The 23,982-nt window shown below is 49.1% G+C and overlaps 1 protein-coding gene across 1 annotated transcript; it reads right to left on the reverse strand.

Moving 5' to 3' along the window:
• Nucleotides 1-371: 371 nt before the first annotated feature.
• LOC311002146 (phosphatidylinositol 4,5-bisphosphate 3-kinase catalytic subunit alpha isoform-like) lies at nucleotides 372-20,859 on the reverse strand (the record flags this gene model as incomplete). Its single annotated transcript, XM_083993390.1, is given in 28 exon segments — nucleotides 372-496; nucleotides 1,414-1,562; nucleotides 4,459-4,610; nucleotides 4,722-4,839; nucleotides 8,368-8,538; nucleotides 9,280-9,358; nucleotides 9,470-9,591; nucleotides 9,718-9,824; nucleotides 9,966-10,037; nucleotides 10,180-10,279; nucleotides 10,533-10,636; nucleotides 10,845-11,009; nucleotides 11,151-11,232; nucleotides 11,423-11,547; nucleotides 12,068-12,199; nucleotides 12,449-12,601; nucleotides 14,002-14,103; nucleotides 14,105-14,212; nucleotides 14,310-14,451; nucleotides 14,559-14,668; nucleotides 15,185-15,238; nucleotides 15,413-15,541; nucleotides 15,671-15,738; nucleotides 16,414-16,623; nucleotides 17,491-17,653; nucleotides 17,729-17,832; nucleotides 18,140-18,269; nucleotides 20,784-20,859. Coding segments are annotated over 27 exon segments (3,231 nt in total). The 5' UTR covers nucleotides 18,225-18,269; nucleotides 20,784-20,859.
• Nucleotides 20,860-23,982: the final 3,123 nt, after the last annotated feature.

Consider the following 23,982-nt stretch of genomic DNA (forward strand, 5'->3'; position numbering starts at 1 on the left):
GCTTCCACTGAGCTGCTGCTACGGCTGGGAGGAAAAACCAAATCGCTGTGTTTTGAATTTGACTGCAGTAACCGTTTTTGGCCACATTCTTACATATTGCACCTTTAAATGTTTCTGGACTCGAGTTGTTCGGCCCAATGAAAATTATATTATGATTATATTACTTCTCATCTTTGAGCTGATTAGTTTGAAATTAAATAAAAGCCTGTTAACATATAGACGCCTGTCTGTTAACGTATGGTGAGTTGATGTTGATATGTGTGTGTGTGTGTGTGTGATGGTGTGTGTGTGTGTGTGTGTGTGTGTGTGTGTGTGTGTGTGTGTGTGTGTGTGTGTGTGTGTGTGTGTGTGTGTGTGTGTGTGTGTGTGTGTCAGTGCTCGTTGGGCATGTGGCGGATGGTGTGGAAGATCCAGTCCATCTTGGTGCTCCAGCCGCCGTGATGAGCGTCGTTCATCTGCTTCGTGAAATACTCCAAGGCCTCCTGCTGGCTCTTCTCTGAGAGACAGACAGACAGGTAGAGACAGAGAGACAGACAGGTGGAGAGAGAGACAGAGTGAGACACAGGCTGCGTTCCGATCCACAGTTTACTTGGACAGAGCTCCCTACCCTCTACTCCCTACTCCCTGCACAGGGAATCTGCCGTAGGAAACTTCACTTAACCGATATAACACCAATCGGAACACCCTGCAACGTCACAGCTGTTTCCGGTCGAGTTTAAAAATAAAGTTTCTAAGTTTCTAAATGTTTCACGCCACTATCGCCGTTTAGACAGATCTGAAATGAGTGAAGAAACATTACTATTTCTGTGTGCACAAGCAAAGCAGTTTTGAGTCCTGCATCGGGTTCAACGGGTAATAAGCTGTCTGGTGTAAATTCACGGGTGGAACTCAAACGAACGCGTGTGAATGTGTGTCGGTCTACAGAGAAAAACTCACACGCAGCTGCACGAACCAGCGTAGCAAATCATGTTTTATCACTCATGGCAACAACAGAGCAGCATCTTGATGTAAGTAAACAATCATGTGACCGCTCGTGTGACCGCTCACAGCTTTCCCATTGGAGTTTAGCCGGTCATGGCTCGACTGCTCAGCTTCTGGGTAAAAGCTACAAACACACCGATGGGATGTAAAGGCTGAAGTGTCCTGCTTTCATTAAAAAAAGAATTACGTCGCTATCATTCTCCGTTCCGGAAATAGCCGCAAAAGAGTAGCTATGGCTTTTTTTTTCCTATCATTTTTTTTTGCTAAAGAGTAGGGCTACACCCCCGTTACCGGCGGTGATGACGGCGATCTCACGGGCAGCGGGTCCAAGATTGGACCGGTGCAGGACTCTGCCCCAGGTGTAGTTATTGTTACTGGTTACAGGTGTAGTTATTGCCCCCCCAGGTGTAGTTGTTGCCCCTGGTTACCTACCCAGCGCCAGCGTCTTCCTCAGGTAGGCGATGTCGTCGAAGCTCTGCAGCTCCGGCATCCCACAGCCCAGCAGCAGAGAGAAGAGGTTGATGAACAGGCTGGCGTGCTGCCGGATGGCCAGGTAGGCCTTGTAGCACATCTCCTGAAACCTGAGACAGGTAGAGAGACAGACAGGTGGACAGACAGTGAGACAGATAGAGAGACAGACAGACAGACAGACAGACAGACAGACAGACAGACACGTAGACAGTGAGACAGGCAGGGGGGGGGCAGGACCAGCATCAGACACCTAGAGCACTGTAAAAGAGAGTAGCGACACCACCATTGACTCCCGTGGTAAGGGTTTAAGGGTTTAAGGGTTTAAGGGTTTAAGGGTTTTTCCCCCCTAGTGGCAGGATATGGGTATTGCAAAAGCGCCCAGAAAACCCATTCACTCCAATGTATGTGTGTTGCCCACTTGCTGCTAAATTGATGAAAACGGCCGTGTTTTTGTTTTTAGGTGTCTTGGTCATATCAAATTATACTTATAATTTGTTTATTATAAAATGTAGATTGAAACATTAATGTAGACAACTGTTTTTTTTACTCGCCTATGTGTTAAAGGGATATTCTGGCGTAAGTTTAACCCATGGTTACGCACCGTAACACTGAGTTAGACCCCCCCTCGAGAGATGAAGTCTGCTAACCGCTAGCTTCTCTAGTTGTAGCAACTTTAGCAATGACCGCACCGTAACAAACAGCGCAGTATACGGATCCACACGCAACCGATCAAAAAGCCACTTTTAGCCACAAATAATGCTCAGAACAGCACCAAACGTCATCAACAGTACAAACAGGGTCCCATCCCATAATACGAGGCACCAAACATCTGTTAGCTTAGCCTGGTTTCTATTGAAAAGAGACGAAAACAACTCACCCACTCTGCTCCAGTTATACGCTATGCAGCAACTTTCTGTGTCCAGCATAGAGTCCAGGCACTGACAACACACGTCCGAGGCCGACTGGCAGCACAAACATCTGGTTTCAGCACAAACATCTGGTTTCAGTACTAACATCTGGTTTCAGCAGAAACATCTGGTTTCAGCACAAACATCTGGTTTCAGCAGCTACCGACAGTACAAACATCTGGTTTCAGCAGCTACCGACAGTACAAACATCTGGTTTCAGCAGCCACCAACAGTACAAACATCTGGTTTCAGCACAAACATCTGGTTTCAGCACAAACATCTGGTTTCAGCACAAACATCTGGTTTCAGTGGCCACCGACAGGCAGTGACCACCACACTGACCACTTGATTCCACCAGGTCCAGCATTTAGACTCCACCGGCTCTCTCCCTCTGTCACTTTTCTCCTCCATTTCCTTCAGCTCGTCTTCAGTAAACTCGGTCTCAAACTGATAGCAGCGCCCATCGAAATGAAACCAGTCGTTGTTGTTCTCAAATTCCATAAACTCAGCCGTGTCTGTGATTGTTTCCTTCACTAAATTACAGACAGTCTCTTCCGGCAACGAACGGCGTCGGTCGCGCGTGTGACGCTGCGTCTAATCTCGTGCTTGTTTACGTGATTCTCTCCGTTCATTTCCCTGTGAACACTCGATAATAACTTTTATAAACTGATGAAGATACATAGGAACTTTGGCTGCATTATATGGAGTAATACACACACATTCATCCTTGAGCTGCAGGACTCTACTTCACTCGGTAATCGCCTCCACGCCAGCTGACTACCTGTAACCATGGCTACAACAGCTGACTACCTGTAACCATGGCTACAACAGCTGACTACCTGTAACCATGGCTACAACAGCTGACTACCTGTAACCATGGCTACAACAAACAGACATCACAGATAGGATATGGGGGAATCAAGTGGTCAGTGTGGTGGTCACTGCCTGTCGGTGGCCACTGAAACCAGATGTTTGTGCTGAAACCAGATGTTTGTGCTGAAACCAGATGTTTGTACTGAAACCAGATGTTTGTGCTGAAACCAGATGTTTGTGCTGAAACCAGATGTTTGTGCTGAAACCAGATGTTTGTGCTGAAACCAGATGATTGTTCTGAAACCAGATGTTTGTGCTGAAACCAGATGTTTGTGCTGAAACCAGAAGTTTGTGCTGAAACCAGATGTCTGTGCTGAAACCAGATGATTGTGCTGAAACCAGATGTCTGTGCTGAAACCAGATGATTGTTCTGAAACCAGATGTTTGTGCTGAAACCAGATGTTTGTGCTGAAACCAGATGTCTGTGCTGAAACCAGATGTTTATGCTGAAACCAGATGTTTGTGCTGAAACCAGATGTCTGTGCTGAAACCAGATGTCTGTGCTGAAACCAGATGTTTGGGCTGAAACCAGATGTTTGTGCTGAAACCAGATGTTTGTGCTGCCAGTCGGCCTCGGACGTGTGTTGTCAGTGCCTGGACTCTATGCTGGACACGGAAAGTTGTTGCATAGCGTATAACTGGAGGAGAGTGGGTGAGTTGTTTTCGTCTCTTTTCAATAGAAACCAGGCTAAGCTAACAGATGTTTGATGCCTCGTATTATGGGATGGGACCCTGTTTGTACTGTTGATGACGTTTGGTGCTGTTCTGAGCATTATTTGTGGCTGTAAGTGGCTTTTTGACCGGTGGATAGTGGATCCGTATACTGCGCTGTTTGTTATGGTGCGGTCATTGCTAAAGTTGCTACAACTGGAGAAGCTAGCGGTTAGCAGACTTCATCTCTCGAGGGGGGGGTCTAACTCGGTGTTACGGTGCGTTGGACCATGGGTTAAACTTACGCCGGAATATCCCTTTAAGGTTTATCTGTAAAGGATCCTCAATGATGCTATTAACGTGGGTGATCTATAAATGTCCTTAAATTATTGAAAACACCACACTGCTCATTCACCAACAATGCAGAGATGTCAGTTCTTGGGCGCTTTTACAAAACCCATATTCCTCCACCAGGAGGCGCTGCCATTGGACCAATGCTGTCCTTACTCTCTTTTACAGAGCTCTACAGACAGACAGGTGGACAGACAGACAGGTAGAGACAGACAGGTCAGACCTCTCAAACTCCTTGGTCTTGGTCGACTCCTGAACTCCTTTACTGATGACGATGAGGAAGTCCTGAGTCAGGACGAAGGGAACGCGCTCCCGCTTGTAGCCGAACTTCTTCTTCTTGTGGTCCAGGAAGTGGCCGAAGTCGATGTGGAACAGCTGGAGGAGGAGGAGGAGAGGGGGAGGAGTTAGTAGGAGGAGTCAGGAGGAGTCAGGAGGAGGAGGAGGAGGAGGAGGAGGAGTCAGGAGGAGGCGTGGCCTGTCACTCACCTGTCCGTTCTCCTTCACCATGATGTTGGAGTTGTGTCGGTCTCCGATTCCCAGGATGAACGTGGCTACGCAGTAACCGGCACAAGACCTGGTGAACAGGTCGATGGCTCGGTCGTACCTGAGAGACAGACAGGTGGTGAGACAGACAGAGAGGTGGTGAGACAGACAGACAGGTGGAGAGACAGGTGGTGAGACAGAAGGAGAGTTGGACGGACAGACAGGTGGTGAGACAGACAGAGAGGTGGTGAGACAGACAGAGAGGTGGTGAGACAGACAGACAGGTGGTGAGACAGACAGACAGGTGGTGAGACAGACAGGTGGACAGACAGGCAGTGAGACAGACAGGTGGACAGACAGGCAGTGAGACAGACAGGTGGACAGACAGGCGGTGAGACAGACAGGTGGTGAGACAGACAGGCGGTGAGACAGACAGACAAACAGACAGACAGGTGGTGACTCCCAGTATCTCTAAAAACAGACTGGGAGGTAGAGCCTTCAGTTACCGGGCTCCTTTACTGTGGAACCAGCTCTCTCCATGGGTCAAAGAGGCAGACACTCTAACTACATTTAAGTCTAGGCTTAAGACCTTCCTTTATGACAGGGCTTTTAGTTAGGGCTGGTTCAGGTAGCTCTGAACCATTTATAGCTACGCTGCTATAGGCTTAGACTGCTGGGGACACATCTGGTTACACTCTGCCATCCAGTCCTCCCATTAAGCTGGTCTGTCCTCTCTCTTCCTATGAACCAGTCTGCCATCCAGTCCTCCCATTAAGCTGGTCTGCTCTCTCTTCCTATGAACCGGTCTGCCATCCAGTCCTCCCATTAAGCTGGTCTGCCCTCTCTTCCCATGAACCAGTCTGCCATCCAGTCCTCCCATTAAGCTGGTCTGTCCTCTCTTCCCATGAACCAGTCTGCCATCCAGTCCTCCCATTAAGCTGGTCTGCTCTCTCTTCCTATGAACCAGTCTGCCATCCAGTCCTCCCATTAAGCTGGTCTGCCCTCTCTTCCTATGAACCAGTCTGCCATCCAGTCCTCCCATTAAGCTGGTCTGCCCTCTCTTCCTATGAACCAGTCTGCCATCCAGTCCTCCCATTAAGCTGGTCTGTCCTCTCTCTTCCTATGAACCAGTCTGCCATCCAGTCCTCCCATTAAGCTGGTCTGCCCTCTCTTCCTATGAACCAGTCTGCCATCCAGTCCTCCCATTAAGCTGGTCTGCTCTCTCTTCCTATGAACCAGTCTGCCATCCAGTCCTCCCATTAAGCTGGTCTGCCCTCTCTTCCCATGAACCAGTCTGCCATCCAGTCCTCCCATTAAGCTGGTCTGCTCTCTCTTCCTATGAACCAGTCTGCCATCCAGTCCTCCCATTAAGCTGGTCTGCCCTCTCTTCCTATGAACCAGTCTGCCATCCAGTCCTCCCATTAAGCTGGTCTGCCCTCTCTTCCTATGAACCAGTCTGCCATCCAGTCCTCCCATTAAGGTGGTCTGTCCTCTCTCTTCCTATGAACCGGTCTGCCATCCAGTCCTCCCATTAAGCTGGTCTGCTCTCTCTTCCTATGAACCGGTCTGCCATCCAGTCCTCCCATTAAGCTGGTCTGCCCTCTCTTCCCATGAACCAGTCTGCCATCCAGTCCTCCCATTAAGCTGGTCTGTCCTCTCTTCCTATGAACCAGTCTGCCATCCAGTCCTCCCATTAAGCTGGTCTGTCCTCTCTCTTCCTATGAACCAGTCTGCCATCCAGTCCTCCCATTAAGCTGGTCTGCCCTCTCTTCCTATGAACCAGTCTGCCATCCAGTCCTCCCATTAAGCTGGTCTGCTCTCTCTTCCTATGAACCAGTCTGCCATCCAGTCCTCCCATTAAGCTGGTCTGCCCTCTCTTCCCATGAACCAGTCTGCCATCCAGTCCTCCCATTAAGCTGGTCTGCTCTCTCTTCCTATGAACCAGTCTGCCATCCAGTCCTCCCATTAAGCTGGTCTGCCCTCTCTTCCTATGAACCAGTCTGCCATCCAGTCCTCCCATTAAGCTGGTCTGCCCTCTCTTCCTATGAACCAGTCTGCCATCCAGTCCTCCCATTAAGGTGGTCTGTCCTCTCTCTTCCTATGAACCAGTCTGCCATCCAGTCCTCCCATTAAGCTGGTCTGTCCTCTCTTCCTATGAACCAGTCTGCCATCCAGTCCTCCCATTAAGCTGGTCTGCTCTCTCTTCCTATGAACCGGTCTGCCATCCAGTCCTCCCATTAAGCTGGTCTGCCCTCTCTTCCCATGAACCAGTCTGCCATCCAGTCCTCCCATTAAGCTGGTCTGTCCTCTCTTCCCATGAACCAGTCTGCCATCCAGTCCTCCCATTAAGCTGGTCTGCTCTCTCTTCCTATGAACCAGTCTGCCATCCAGTCCTCCCATTAAGCTGGTCTGCCCTCTCTTCCTATGAACCAGTCTGCCATCCAGTCCTCCCATTAAGCTGGTCTGCCCTCTCTTCCTATGAACCAGTCTGCCATCCAGTCCTCCCATTAAGCTGGTCTGTCCTCTCTCTTCCTATGAACCAGTCTGCCATCCAGTCCTCCCATTAAGCTGGTCTGCCCTCTCTTCCTATGAACCAGTCTGCCATCCAGTCCTCCCATTAAGCTGGTCTGCCCTCTCTTCCTATGAACCAGTCTGCCATCCAGTCCTCCCATTAAGCTGGTCTGCCCTCTCTTCCTATGAACCAGTCTGCCATCCAGTCCTCCCATTAAGCTGGTCTGTCCTCTCTTCCTATGAACCAGTCTGCCATCCAGTCCTCCCATTAAGCTGGTCTGCCCTCTCTTCCTATGAACCAGTCTGCCATCCAGTCCTCCCATTAAGCTGGTCTGTCCTCTCTTCCCATGAACCAGTCTGCCATCCAGTCCTCCCATTAAGCTGGTCTGTCCTCTCTTCCCATGAACCAGTCTGCCATCCAGTCCTCCCATTAAGCTGGTCTGTCCTCTCTTCCCATGAACCAGTCTGCCATCCAGTCCTCCCATTAAGCTGGTCTGCCTTCTCTTCCCATGAACCAGTCTGCCATCCAGTCCTCCCATTAAGCTGGTCTGCCCTCTCTTCCTATGAACCAGTCTGCCATCCAGTCCTCCCATTAAGCTGGTCTGTCCTCTCTTCCTATGAACCAGTCTGCCATCCAGTCCTCCCATTAAGCTGGTCTGCCCTCTCTTCCTATGAACCAGTCTGCCATCCAGTCCTCCCATTAAGCTGGTCTGTCCTCTCTTCCTATGAACCAGTCTGCCATCCAGTCCTCCCATTAAGCTGGTCTGTCCTCTCTTCCTATGAACCAGTCTGCCATCCAGTCCTCCCATTAAGTTGGTCTGTCCTCTCTTCCCATGAACCAGTCTGCCATCCAGTCCTCCCATTAAGCTGGTCTGCTCTCTCTACTATACAAATAAAATTGCCTTGCCTTGGTGAGACAGACAGACAGACAGACAGACAGACAGACAGACAGACAGACAGACAGACAGGCAGGCAGGCAGACAGACAGACAGACAGACAGACAGACAGACAGACAGGTGGACAGACAGACAGGTGAGACAGGTGGTAGCTGATGGTCAGACTTACAGGTGATCAGACAGATGGACAGACAGATGGTGGTCAGTCAGACAGACAGGTGGAGAGACAGACAGGTACTGACGCCTCGCCCCGGTTCTTGTCTTTGATCCAGTGGTGCAGCGTGTTGGAGTTGAACTGCAGCGCCCCCTTCAGGCCGCCTTTACACTGGATCTGCATGATGGTGAAGCTGTTCTTCACCACCTCGATCAGCCCCACGCAGTCCCCGATGGAGAGGCAGCCGTAGGGCAGCATGCTGCAGACACACACACACAGTGTGTTTAAATAATACAATACACATGGCTGAAAGGGAAAGCGGGAGAAGCAAAAGCTGATCTAGTCCCGCCCCCATTACCCACAGAATAAAAATCTTTATCATAATCTTTTCTTTTGCTTTTTTTTTTTTTTTTTTTTTACATTTTGACATAACATTCTTTACTTATGACATTTTGACATAACGCACACACAGACACACACACACACACACACGGTCCGTTAGCCGCGGCCTCATGATGTCACCGCTACCATCCTGGTGATGTCTTCGGACGCAGTGCCTTCCGGTTCGCTGCAGCCTTCGACTGGAACTCCCTACAAAACACCCTTAAACTTTCTGTCTTCACCTCTCTCTCTGTCTTCAAACAACATCTGCTACAAATCAGTGGACTCCTGCACTTGCTAATAAGCCTCTGTCATGCCCTACTGATTAACTGTTTCATTGTATTGCATTGTATTGTATTATATTGATTTTGTTCACTGTTTTCTGTGTAAAGCACTTTGGTCAACTTGGTTGTTTTTAAATGTGCTCTATAAATAAATTGGATTGGATTGGATATTGAATTTTTCTGTGTAATTTATATAACCTTGTTTTCACTTTTAGCACTCCCCTCCCCCTTCCCCTTCAGGCTGCACTTGAAAATAAGAATTTTGTTCTTAATTTGCTCGCCTGGTTAAATAAAGGTTAAATAAATTTGTTTTTTTAAATGTCATCAGTCCTCACCGCAGGTCCAGCCCCTGGTTCTGCCAGATGTTTTCCATGATCTTGATGATCTGCAGAGTCAGCATGTCCTGGCGCAGGTCTGCAACACACACACAGTCACGTTACCCACAATGCCCTGCTGCCACGTTACCCACAATGCCCTGCTGCTGCCCCGGAGGACCGGTGATGTCATCGGCGCCGAGCCACCTACCGTCTCCGTTCTTGAAGATGATCTCGTTGTTGGTGAAGAGCAGCTCGGACATGATGTCGGGGTTCTCCCAGTTCAACCACAGGGGGCGCTTCGCCGAGGACATGATACGGCACTCCTCCAGCCTGCAGACAGGTGGAGAAGTGAGACAGGTAGGTGGTGAGACAGGTAGACAGGTGGACAGACAGGTAGATGGGTAGACAGACAGGTGGAGAGACAGACAGTCAGTAGCTCCGTCGGTCGTGACTTGCCTGAGGTTTCCCAGCTGGTGAACCGGGTTCAGAGGAGAAACGAATCCCTGCAGAGCCTCCATGTAGTCTGGACGGGACATGTGTTCAACCAGGAACTTCATCTGAGTCTGACAGCCAATCACAGCACAGCAACAGGTCACCACCAGCCAATCACAGCACAGCAACAGGTCACCACCAGCCAATCACAGCACAGCAACAGGTCACCACCAGCCAATCACAGCACAGCAACAGAGACAGTGTTTTCATACTTTCTGTGTCTCGTCCTTCTTCTCTTGTTTCAGCGTGTCAGTCAGGTTCACCAGTTTATCCATGGCCTCCACCTGCACACACACACACACACGCGCACACGCGCGCACACACACACACACACACACACACACACACACACACACACACACAGTTTAAGAAGACGCCTCAGTGACCAATCAGAGCCCAGAACCAGGTCAGAGGGGCGGAGCTCACCTGTCTGTTCAGGTGCTTCAGGTACATGCCACAGGCTCTGCAGAAAGCTTCCAGCAGCAGCCCGAAGCGCCGCGACACCGTCTTGTTGTGCATCTCTGACCTGAGGGACGGGACGGAGACAACGCAGGTCAAAGGTCAACGCCAATAACCCCCCCCCCCGCCCTTTCCCCTGCTGTTCAACCGGTCTGCTCTCTCTTCAGTCCGCTCAAAGCTCAACACCAACGTTCAACGTCAATGCTCAACGCTCAACACTCAACACTCAACACTCAACGCTCAACGTCAATGCTCAACGTCAATGCTCAACACCAACGTTCAACGTTCCTCCAAACCAGAGGCCACGCCGCTCTACTCACTTTAGATGCCAGAAGAAGAAGTGTCCGATCCTCTGATTGGTCAGAGCTTTCTTGATGAGGAACCGAGCCAGAGGGTTGTCGAGGTACATCTCGTACTTCAGCACCTGGACACACAGAGTATAGTAGTGAGGGACTCCTCCTACTGGAGGAGGAGGAGAGAGACTCCTGTAGCAGGAGGAGGTGCAGAAGGAGGAGAGAGGAGAGAGGAGGAGGAGCAGAAGGAGGAGAGAGGAGAGAGACTCCTGTAGCAGGAGGAGGTGCAGAAGGAGGAGAGAGGAGAGAGGAGGAGGTGCAGAAGGAGGTGTCCTCTACCTGCACCAGCTGCAGCAGATACTGCGACAGCTTGTCGTCCGTCAGACTTTGCACGAGGCAGCGAAGCGCAAACTCTCTGACCATCGGGTCGGGAAAGTTACAGTCCAACAGCTCCAAGGCCGACTCCGACTCCATCAGAGGCCACTCCTTCAGCAGGCAGTACATCTGGAGGAGGAGCAGGAGGAGGAGGAGGAGGAGGAGGAGGAGGAGGAGGAGGAGGAGGAGGAGGAGGAGGAGAACAATGAGTTTAACTAGTTTAAACTGAATCCATCGTGACTGTGAGGAGGAGGAGGAGGAAGACGTTACCTGGGACACCTCGTCTCTGGAGTTCCACTTGACAGACAGAAGCAGCTTAGGAAGAGACTCTGGGATCTTTACACAGTAATGTCTGCAGAGAGAGAGACAGACAGGCCGGTAGAGCAGACAGACAGGTAGAGCAGAGAGACAGACAGGTAGAGACAGACAGACAGGTAGAGCAGAGAGAGAGACAGACAGACCGGTAGAGCAGACAGACAGGTAGAGCAGAGAGACAGACAGGTAGAGCAGAGAGACAGACAGGTAGAGACAGAGAGACTCACCGGTGCCTCCAGAGGAAGTCCTTCTCCTGCTCCGACAGCTCGTACAGAGGATCTCTGGAGCAGAGACACCGCAGCTGCTCTCCATCGGCCGCCGAGACGCTGCTGTCACAGGCCAGGCGGCTGCTCTGAGACCGAGACACGTCCGTCACCGCACAGACACACACTGCACACTACACTACACTACACTACACACACTACACTACACACTACACTACACTACACTACACACACTACACACTCATCTTTACCTAGCGACAGCACGACAGCCCGTTGAGTGAATCGTTAGTCTGCTGATGTAGCAGCAGTTAACGAGGCTGTGTTGTATTGATATGATCCTCTATGTATGTAACTAATTACCAACACTGAACTTGACACATACAGTCCTGGGTTTATTGTTGTTACAGTGAGGGTTCAGGTTAGAGAAGAAATCCATAATAACATATAATATCTATATAACATAATAAGTCTCTCACAGAATCCATTAATTTTAAATGAACTAGTATGTGAATGTAGATAAACTTCCAGTGTGTTGGTTATACAAGTATTGTGTGGTTTGATGTGTAGTAACTGTTAAATGAATAAATAAATAAATAAATAAATAAATAAATAAATCACTAAGTAAATAAGTAAATAAGTAAATAGTACCAGTCCATGGCAGTAGCTGTATCCCAGCTCTCTGCTGATGGTCCAGTTGGCGTGTTCTTCTATCTGCTGCTCGTCTGGAAACACGACCATCTGGTTGAACCACGAGAACTCCAGCTCCACGCACGGGGTCTCCTGGTGGTGAGACAGGCAGACAGACAGGTGGTGAGACAGACAGACAGGTGGTGAGACAGGCAGGCAGGTGGTGAGACAGGCAGGCAGGTGGTGAGACAGGCAGACAGGTGGTGAGACAGGCAGACAGGTGGTGAGACAGGCAGGCAGGAGAACTCGGCCTCTCCTGCACAAGACTTGGACTTTGGTAGGTGGAGGGACAGACAGACAGGTAGGTGGAGGGACAGACAGGTAGGTGGAGGCGTGGCGTACCTTGTTGGGATTCGAACCTGCGACTCCGATGGGGTTGAGCAGATCCTCCAGACCGTGAGGAACCGGCCAGAGACTCAGAGCCACTTTACCCGAGACCAGGATGTCCTTGTAGTCAAACAGGTTGACGTTGCCCCAGGCCAGAGGACAGTGCTCCTGACAGACAGACAGGTGAGACAGATAGACAGGTCTTGACACAGACAGACAGGTGGACCCCTCCCTTTCCTCTGCTGCTAAACCAGTCTGCCATCCAGTCCTCCATTAAGCTGCTCTATCCTCTCTTCCCATGAACCAGTCTGCCATCCAGTCCTCCATTAAGCTGGTCTGTCCTCTCTTCCCATGAACCAGTCTGCCATCCAGTCCTCCCATTAAGCTGGTCTGTCCTCTCTTCCCATGAACCAGTCTGCCATCCAGTCCTCCCATTAAGCTGGTCTGTCCTCTCATCCTATGAACCAGTCTGCCATCCAGTCCTCCCATTAAGCTGGTCTGTCCTCTCTTCCTATGAACCAGTCTGCCATCCAGTCCTCCCATTAAGCTGGTCTGTCCTCTCTTCCTATGAACCAGTCTGCCATCCAGTCCTCCCATTAAGCTGGTCTGTCCTCTCTTCCCATGAACCAGTCTGCCATCCAGTCCTCCCATTAAGCTGGTCTGTCCTCTCTTCCTATGAACCAGTCTGCCATCCAGTCCTCCCATTAAGCTGGTGTGTCCTCTCTTCCTATGAACCAGTCTGCCATCCAGTCCTCCCATTAAGCTGGTCTGTCCTCTCTTCCTATGAACCAGTCTGCCATCCAGTCCTCCCATTAAGCTGGTCTGTCCTCTCTTCCTATGAACCAGTCTGCCATCCAGTCCTCCCATTAAGCTGGTCTGTCCTCTCTTCCCATGAACCAGTCTGCCATCCAGTCCTCCCATTAAGCTGGTCTGTCCTCTCTTCCCATGAACCAGTCTGCCATCCAGTCCTCCCATTAAGCTGCTCTGTCCTCTCTTCCTATGAACCAGTCTGCCATCCAGTCCTCCCATTAAGCTGGTCTGTCCTCTCTTCCTATGAACCAGTCTGCCATCCAGTCCTCCCATTAAGCTGCTCTGTCCTCTCTTCCTATGAACCAGTCTGCCATCCAGTCCTCCCATTAAGCTGGTCTGTCCTCTCTTCCTATGAACCAGTCTGCCATCCAGTCCTCCCATTAAGCTGCTCTGTCCTCTCTTCCTATGAACCAGTCTGCCATCCAGTCCTCCCATTAAGCTGGTCTGTCCTCTCTTCCTATGAACCAGTCTGCCATCCAGTCCTCCCATTAAGCTGGTCTGTCCTCTCTTCCTATGAACCAGTCTGCCATCCAGTCCTCCCATTAAGCTGGCCTGCTCTCTCTTCCTATGAACCAGTCTGCCATCCAGTCCTCCCATTAAGCTGGTCTGTCCTCTCTTCCTATGAACCAGTCTGCCATCCAGTCCTCCCATTAAGCTGGTCTGTCCTCTCTTCCTATGAACCAGTCTGCCATCCAGTCCTCCATTAAGCTGGTCTGTGAAGCCCTTTGAGACAAACTGGTGGTAAAAACGGGCTATACAAATAAAATTGCCTTGCCTTGGTGAGACAGACAGACAGACAGACAGAGTGAGTGTGTCTGTGTGTGTCTGTGTGTGTCTGTGTCAGTGTGTGTGTGTGTGTGTGTGTGTGTGTGTGTGTGTGTACCTGGGGTTCGAACAGGGGACTCTCTGTGTGTTGACGTTGTCACACAGCGGTTCTCCACCGTGATAGATTCCTGTCCTCACATAGATCTGAAAACACACACGTTTAACAACACATGTAGAACACACACACACACACACACACACACACACACACACACACACACACACACACACAGACACACACCTTGTCGATGTCTCTGATGTTGACGTTGACGTAGGTGGCGCAGAGCAGCCGGACGCGCAGCAGCGTGTTGAAGGCCCAGAGGGAGCGAGGAGGAGAACCGTCGCCGCCACCGGGACACGGGGAGGGCTGAGGCGTCCGACGGCTGAAACACACACAACACACACACAACACACACGTCATGCACCTGCTGCGCAAGCTCCTGATTGGCTGCGACGCCCGCGTGGGAAAGCGATTGGCTGTCGGCCGTACCTGTACGACGGAGTGACGAAGCCCGAGGCGGGAAGCTGAGAGTAGAGGCTGTCCTTAGAGACGAGCATCAGGTGAGGGAGGCGACCCACCGTGATACAGGACCGGATGTACTGCAGACAGACAGGTGGAGAGGGTGAGACAGGTGAGACAGACAGGTGGAGAGGGTGAGACAGGAAGCTGAGAGTAGAGGCTGTCCTTAGAGACGAGCATCAGGTGAGGGAGGCGACCCACTGTGATACAGGACCGGATGTACTGCAGACAGACAGGTGGAGAGGGTAAGACAGGTGGAGACAGACAGGTGGAGAGGGTGAGACAGGTGAGACAGACAGGTGGAGAGGGTGAGACAGGAAGCTGAGAGTAGAGGCTGTCCTTAGAGACGAGCATCAGGTGAGGGAGGCGACCCACTGTGATACAGGACCGGACAGGTGGAGAGGGTGAGACAGACAGGTGGAGAGGGTGAGACAGGTGGAGACAGAAGGTGAGGGTGAGACAGGTGAGACAGACAGGTGGAGAGGGTGAGACAGACAGGTGGAGACAGAAGGTGAGGGTGAGACAGGTGGAGGCAGAAGGTGAGGGTGAGACAGGTGGAGGCAGAAGGTGAGGGTGAGACAGGTGGAGGCCATTACCTTGTACTGACTGAGAGGATACTTTTCCAGCAGGTATTCATCACAGCCACACACCTGAGGAGACAGACAGGTGGACATCATCATCATCATCATCATCACCTGTCTGTCTCTCTGGACACAGACAGGTGAGACAGGCAGACAGACAGACAGACAGACAGACAGACAGACAGACAGACAGACAGACAGACAGACAGACAGACAGACAGGCAGACAGACAGGTAGTTGTACCTTGAGGATGTACTGGCCCTGGTACTCCTGAACACAGAGGCGGAGCTGCTGAGGCGACAGGTGCATCGACCGACTCTTCTTCCTGATGGACTCAGCTATCAGCTGCTCAGGTAGACTGTCGTGGGTCACCTGTAGAGGACAGGACAGTGATGTCATCACCTCAGATAGGACAGGACAGTGATGTCATCGCCTCAGTGTGAGGCACCTGTCTGTCTCACCATGGACCACAGCAACACTTCACCTTTCAGGATTATTTACCTTCAGCGTGTACTTCTGTTTGGAGTTGGACGGAGACACAATCACCCAGATGGTCACAATCAGCCTCCCTGCAGACAGACAGGTAGGTAGAGAGACAGACAGGTAGGTAGAGAGATAGACAGACAGGTAGGGACAGACAGGTAGAGAGACAGACAGGTAGAGACAAAGTGTTATCTACTATCAAGGTGGATCTATCTATTTTTTATTTTTTTATTTAACCTTTGGTTAAAGCAGAAGTCAGGTGAATGTTTGTGTTAATATAAGTCTTAAATAGTTGTATCTTCCGACAGCAATCACTTCTATAGAGTGTTTGGTCTGAAACACGGGTCTGTCAGTCACTCTGCTCTGCTCTGAGCCCAGGAGAAAACTTTCCTTGTATCCTACAACCTTTATCCAATGAGGAGAGAGAACGGCATAAAGGGGCAGTCCTCTCTGTGTGTGCAGCCAAGGGATGCGCCTGAATGTGGTGACGTAGGGACGAGGACCAATAGATCCATGACGAGGGCGGGGGCTGCTAACTCCATCTGCTGACAGGAAGTTAGCCACAACCACCGGATCGCTCACTGCTGCTTTAACCAGGCGGAATCCATTCTTATTTACAATGATGCCTGACAGGAGGCTTCTTGAGGGACATCTGGTCAAGCTACGTGAGGTCATCACCTGGCAGGTGACCCTGTGTTACCTGGGTTACCTTTGTCCAGTTTGTTGTAGATGTGTTGGGGCAGTTGACCCTGTGTGTTTACCTTTGTCCAGTTTGCTGTAGATGTGCTGGGGCAGCTGGGGGCAGGACTCCACGTTGGGGGGGTAAACGTACAGCGCCTGGCTGTGGGCGCCGCCCCCCTCCCTCTCCTCCATGGCCTCTCTGCAGACGCTCAGAATGGCCCGGCGGAAGTCCTGGATCTCTGGATCCTTCATCATCTCAAACTCACACACCGGCATCCCAATGGCAAACCCTGAAGGAGGAGGGACAACAGATGTAGCGTATTAGATGTAGTCACTCCCGTCACTCCACTCTACGGATATACCGTCACTCCACTCTACGGACATACCGTCACTCTACTCTACCGTCACTCCACTCTACGGACATACCGTCACTCTACTCTACGGACATACCGTCACTCTACTCTACCGTCACTCCACTCTACGGATATACCGTCACTCCCGTCACGCCACTCTACGGATATACCGTCACCCCACTCTATGGATATACCGTCACTCTACTCTACCGTCACTCCACTCTACGGACATACCGTCACTCTACTCTACGGACATACCGTCACTCTACTCTATGGATATACCGTCACGCCACTCTACGGATATACCGTCACCCCACTCTATGGATATACCGTCACTCTACTCTACCGTCACTCCACTCTACGGACATACCGTCACTCTACTCTACGGACATACCGTCACTCTACTCTACGGACATACCGTCACTCTACTCTATGGATATACCGTCACTACCACTCTACGGACATACCGTCACTCTACTCTACCGTCACTCCACTCTACGGATATACCGTCACTCCACTCTATGGATATACCGTCACGCCACTCTACGGATATACCGTCACCCCACTCTATGGATATACCGTCACTCTACTCTACCGTCACTCCACTCTACGGACATACCGTCACTCTACTCTACGGACATACCGTCACTCTACTCTACGGACATACCGTCACTCTACTCTATGGATATACCGTCACTACCACTCTACGGACATACCGTCACTCTACTCTACCGTCACTCCACTCTACGGATATACCGTCACTCCACTCTATGGATATAACGTCACTCCTGTCACGGTACCTACCGATCTCTCGGTTGAGGATCTTCTCCTCCCGGTTGCCCAGCGGCTCGATGACCTTCAGGATCGGGTGGAACAGTCGGAGGTCGCACAGTCGCCTGGTCTCGTCATAAAACTCCTCCCTCTCCGCCTCCTGGGTCACGCCCACAAAGATGTAGCACGACTCCTCCTGGCCAATCAGAGAGCAGAGATTACATCACAGTCTATCATGGGGGGGGGGGGGTCAAAGGTCAGACGGACTCACCTGCAGCAGGTGGTACAGCGGATACTTCCTGGCCTCAGTGAACAGCTGCTGCTTGATGTTGATGAGAGGAGTTTCTCTGAGGCACTCCAGACTGACCATCATCCCTAGACACACAAGGACACATCAGGGACTGATCAGGGACTGGACCGGACTGGACCGGACTGGACTGGACTAGACCGGACCGGACTGGATCAGACCGGACTGGATCAGACCGGACCGGACCGGACCGGACCGGACTAGACTGGACCAGACTGGATCAGACCGGACCGGACCGGACTAGACCAGACTGGACCAGACTGGACCGGACCGGACTGGATCAGGCCGGACCGGACCGGACCAGACTGGACCGGACTAGACTCGACCGGACTGGACCGGACCGGACCAGACCGGTTGAAACCAGGAGACTCTCACCGTTGGGGAGGCAGCAGTCCACCAGGATGCGGGGCGGCATCAGATGGAGCCCCCATAGTTCCCCGGACGACGGCCTGGGTGCCATGGTAACGCCCTATCGTCAAGCAGGCTCACGCCTGCACCGGGCTATCTGGACAGGTGAGACAGGTAGAGACAGACAGGTGAGAGACAGACAGACAGGTAGAGACAGAGACAGAAGACCTCATTTATCAAACTTGCGCTGGTGTAGATTCTGGTGTAAATATCAGCGAGCACCAAGTGTCTCGTGTGATTTACTAAAAGTGTGTCCTACGCTGCTGATTTCGGCGTAGAACCGGCGTGGTGGTGATAAATCCGGCGGCTGAAAACGAGCGTCATTTAAATGTCACGCCCCGATATATTCCTGCTTTAGAGGCGTCGCCCTGCCCCTTTTACCACATGGAGACACGGGCGACGGCCAAGAAGAGACTTTACTGACATTACCGCCTTGAACAGGGAGAGGGCGGCAACATTAAATATCTGGACATTGATAGACTGATAGTTTCTGTGATTGATAGTTTTAGTGATAGATAGATTGATAGTTTTAGTGATTGATAGATTGATAGTTTTAGTGATTGATAGATTGATAGTTTTTGTGATTGATAGATTGATAGTTTTTGTGATTGATAGATTGATAGTTTTAGTGATTGATAGTTTTAGTTATTGATAGTTTTAGTGATTGATAGATTGATAGTTTTAGTGATTGATAGTTTTAGTTATTGATAGTTTTAGTGATTGATAGTTTTAGTGATTGATAAGCGTCATCCCGGTGGATGGAGGCTGCAGACGCACGTGTCACCGACCACGTCAGGAAACCCAGCGACCTCATGAAATGCTCCTGCAGTTTACTAAACACAAGTGACTGAGGAGAAATCATAGAGGCATATTATTCTTTCTTTATTCTTAGATTCTTTGTATTGGAAGCCCAAGAACAAACCAGAGAAGTCTTTCGTACAAAAGTAGTAGGCTAACGTTTACTCAGGTCACAGATAAAGTACATCAGGAAATGGGTCATATTTATCTTCTTGGGCTGGGCCTGCCCCGTATAGAGGTTGGATGTTCTCAGCATGTTCTCAGAATGTGATAAGCAACATGTGTGTGTGTTGTTGTTCAGGTGTGTATCTAATGTAACAGACCTAACTGACAAACTAAGAGAACTCAGCAGTTACATTATGTCCTTGGTTATCAGGCTAGAGTCACACTATCTGGCTTCATGTTCACACACATCAGGTTATGTGCGTTCAAGTACTAAATTAGAATACATGATATCTCAAAACATACATCACTTTATGACCATCAGCACCACTGGCATGGTTCGACTGATGGAGGGATGTGAAACACCGGCCCGATGTCCCGCTGACGGGAAAAAACACATTTGGCCGTGGAGATGAGCTGCACCTGGACAGGTAGCCTTCCTGCATGTTCTACGCTGGTTCCAAATGTGCGTCCACTTGGAGCACATCCATGAATGTTCTATAAACGCCCGACACTGTTTGATTCAATTTAAAACATTGCACAGACTTCATTACTCCTAAACAAAGCTGCATAGAATATCTCCTGAAGTCTCTCCCTTGTGTGAGAAATGTGAGTCCATGGAGGGAACCCCCTACCTCATAGTTTCGCTCTCTGCCCCAAACTTCTAAATTATTGGCATGAAATGTTTGATTTCTTTTCGTTGATTTTTGGGGATTCAATTAGACCCAGATCTTAGTTGAATAATTCTGGGAACATCTTAGGGGCTAAGGAAGCTAAATAGTACTCACGGTACTGCCCTTTTGTTTTGTCCTGTCTGTTTTGTTTTATCTGCCTTGTTGATGTTACTTGTTATTCAGTTTTGTCAGTCGTTTTTTTGTTAGGGATTAGGCTACTTATTATTTCTGTAAAAAACATGGAAACGTGACTGTCGACTGTTCATTTCTTTATGTGATCAGTTTCCTAATAAATATATTTGAAACAAATGTGCGTCCACCTGGTGAGAGCTGGCGTGACCGTACGCTCACGCTCAGATTGATAAATGCCGATGCTTGCGGTGAATTTGGTGTAGCTGCACCTTTATCAGGGCCAGTGTGTGAGCTGCTGAGGCCACACGTTGCTTTTGTTTTAATGTTCAAATCTCCTCAGTTTGTTTCCACTGAAGTCGCCAAACAAAGAAAGTAGGACACACACACACACACACACACACACACACACACACACACACACACACACACACACACACACCTCTGTGTTTCCTGTGTGTGTGTGTGTGTTTCCTGTTGACCCGCTGGTTCAGGAAGAAGCTGGAGAGATTTTAACTGTAAAGAGCAGCCAGCGGTTGTGACGTCACGCCGAGGCCACGCCCTCTGTGACGTCACGGCGAGGCCACGCCCCCCCCCCCCCCCCCCCCCGCGGCTGACAGAAGAACTGTCACTGAGTACTGTGTGTACCTACTACTACTACTACATCAGTGTGATTACTGAATGATCATTATACAACAACAACAACAACAACAGTGACGTCACACCGAGCCTTCCTCCTCCTCCTCCTCCTCCTCCTCCTCATCACCATGACCTCAGACTGGGATATGTGTGGTTGCCATGACAACGGCGGCAGCCAGCGCAGCCTCTTTGTTCCGTCTGTCACTCACCTGAGCGCGCGGCCACCGGTCCAGCGGCGCGAGGCTTCGGACATCGCGTCACTCCTCCTCCTCCTCTTCTTCCTCCTCCTCTTCTCTTCTCTTCTTTCTGTTTCTCTTTCTGTCTCCTTCTCTCCTCCTCCTCTTTCTCCTCCTCTCTCTGTCTCTCTATTTCTCTTTCTCTTTCTCTCTCCTCCTCTCCTCTCCTCCTCTTCTCTCTGTCTCTTTGTCCCCGTCACGTCTGAACCGGCGAATCTATCAGGCACCGACACAAAGACGCAGCGTCTGTCTGTCGGTGTGTGTGTGTCTGTCTGTGTGTGTGTGTGTGTGTGTGTGTCGGTTGTCCGGTCGGTGTGTGTGTCTGTGTGTGTGTGTGTGTAGCGGAGCCGCAGAACAATGTGCAGCAGCAGCAGCAGCAGCAGCAGCAGCAGCAGCAGGAGGAGGAGGAGGTGCGGGCTCTTCCTGTCCTCTTCCTCTTAAAGGGCCAGCAGCCCTCTACTCTCCCTGCCCCGGCGTGACGTCATTAAAGGGCCAGCAGCCCTCTACTCTCCCTGCCCCGGCGTGACGTCATCAGCTTATTATGGGCTGGGGTTTCTGGATTTGTTTGTTAATTTCAATTTCAGTTTTAATTTAAACAGCTTCATCGGCAGGACAAGACAGAGCTTATAAATATATAACAATGAAATAATATGAATAAAGATAAACAGATGAGTAAGTGACAATCAATGGCAAAACATAAACAATAACAATAAAATACTAGAAAATTTCCTCTCGGGAAATTTTGAATGGGCCACGGGAGCTACTGCGGGTTGTGCCATCTCTGTCAACATGGGAATCAAACCCACGATCTTAAGGTCAAGACAGAGCTGATCAGACAGACACATGATCATCTTTCTATAAGCACTGATATGGAGGAGCTGTAATCACATTAGGTTACCTGTGTGTGTGTGTGTGTGTGTGTGTGTGTGTGTGTGTGTGTGTGTGTGTGTGTGTGTGTGTGACTGACTTGACACATAGTTAGTTAGTAGCTGCATCCTGTGTCAGTCTGATTTAGCTGTGTCTGTGTTTATAAACATTTAAACGAGCGCCAGGTGGATTGTTTATGAAGTTAACGAGCTCTGGCCTGAGGATCAAAGAGGTTACCACGGCGATAGGGGCCCCCGCAGGCTGAGACAGACAGAAACGTGGAGAAAAAGAGCCATTTTCTGCCTCTGCACCGGCCTCACAATTAGGCTTAGGGTGACAAAACGGTAACTCCTATCAGAACAAAACACAGATCAACGTTGCTCTAAGGACTTACTGAAAATGGTGGTACGATTTGGTGTTTCTACAGTAAATATTTTGGCGACGCTGGCAGTTTTAAAACATCAGGCCGTTCTGCTTCTCTCAGAAAATATTTATATTGGACTCAATGAGGAGCAGAGACAGACGTGGCCGCACTTAGAGGCTCAGAGTTTAAATTCTGTAAGTCTCTCTGATATTTTGAGCAGATGATAAGAGAGATAACAAGTTTGTCTTACAAATTCTGAAAAAATTATGTGTGTAGAGTGTAAACTGTGGCCGGGCTGAGTTTGGAAAGAGAAAAAATCTGGAGTTTTTCTGGCATCTCTCCCACTCTAACCGATGATGTCACGCACTCTGACACGAACATTCCGTGCAATACACACCCATTATAATCTCATAATTTCTCCAAAAATGATCATGGTCATTGATCAGGGATTGATCAAAAACTATATGACCTATCAAAACGTGGAGTAATGCGACAATACACAAGACTTGTGTCTACTGTTTAAAGTTTAAATGGAGTCTCTAGGTGAAAGTATGCCTGAGCAGTAGACGTTTGTTAAACTCCAATGATTGGTCTTTTTTGGTCTTTTTTTTCCGCCCGTCCCATTGACTTACATGCAAAATTTTGCGTAGTTTTTCGCGACTTACGTCGCAAAAAATTCGTAGACTGTTGAAAAAAGTAATACCACACCGATCCCGATCAGGACGCACGTTTTGATATATAATATGTCCTGCAACTCTTCGAGTTGCAGGACTAGTTGCGAATCGAAAGTCGGCCGGAAGTGGAAAAATAATAAGAAGAAGAAAAAATCCACACAATAACAGTAGTGCCCGGGCGAAGCCCGGGCACTGGTCCCTGCAGCTATTTCATAGCTGTTGGGACCAGTGCCCGGTGCGATTGCCCGTGGCCCTAATAAACAACTTAACAATTGTGACATTTATCAGTCACCGAGCCACTAGAGACCAGACTGGACTAGACCAGACTAGAGAGACACGGTGGCACAAGATAGAAAAACATCCAAAAGAAAATCATTTACATCACAACATATTTACAGGAACAGAGTTTTGGAGCAGTGGTCTGCTATCTATCTATCTATCTATCTATCTATCTATCTATCTATCTATCTATCTATCTATCTATCTATCTATCTATCTATCTATCTATCGTTCTATCTATCTATCGTTCTATCTATCTATCTATCTATCGTTCTATCTATCGTTCTATCTATCTATCTATCTATCTATCTATCTATCTATCTATCTATCTATCTATCTATCTATCTATCTATCTATCTATCTATCTATCTATCTATCTATCTATCTATCTATCTATCGTTCTATCTATCTATCTATCTATCTATCGTTCTATCTATCTATCGTTCTATCTATCTATCTATCTATCTATCTATCTATCGTTCTATCTATCTATCTATCTATCGTTCTATCTATCTATCGTTCTATCTATCTATCTATCTATCTATCTATCTATCTATCTATCTATCTATCTATCTATCTATCGTTCTATCTATCTATCTATCTATCGTTCTATCTATCTATCGTTCTATCTATCTATCTATCTATCTATCTATCTATCTATCTATCTATCTATCGTTCTATCTATCTATCGTTCTATCTATCTATCTATCTATCTATCTATCTATCTATCTATCTATCTATCTATCTATCTATCTATCTATCTATCTATCGTTCTATCTATCTATCTATCTATCGTTCTATCTATCTATCTATCTATCTATCTATCTATCTATCTATCTATCTATCTATCTATCTATCTATCTATCTATCTATCATTGTGTGTAATCACCATTGCACAAATGGGTACAACTTTACGTAAACAATGTTGCAGTAGCTACATATAGTAAGTGAACCTACAGAGTACTGTAAATCATTCCTGCACATCCAG

Source organism: Trachurus trachurus (genome assembly GCF_905171665.1).
Source record: "Trachurus trachurus genome assembly, chromosome: 18".
NCBI classification, from domain to species: Eukaryota; Metazoa; Chordata; class Actinopteri; order Carangiformes; family Carangidae; genus Trachurus; species Trachurus trachurus.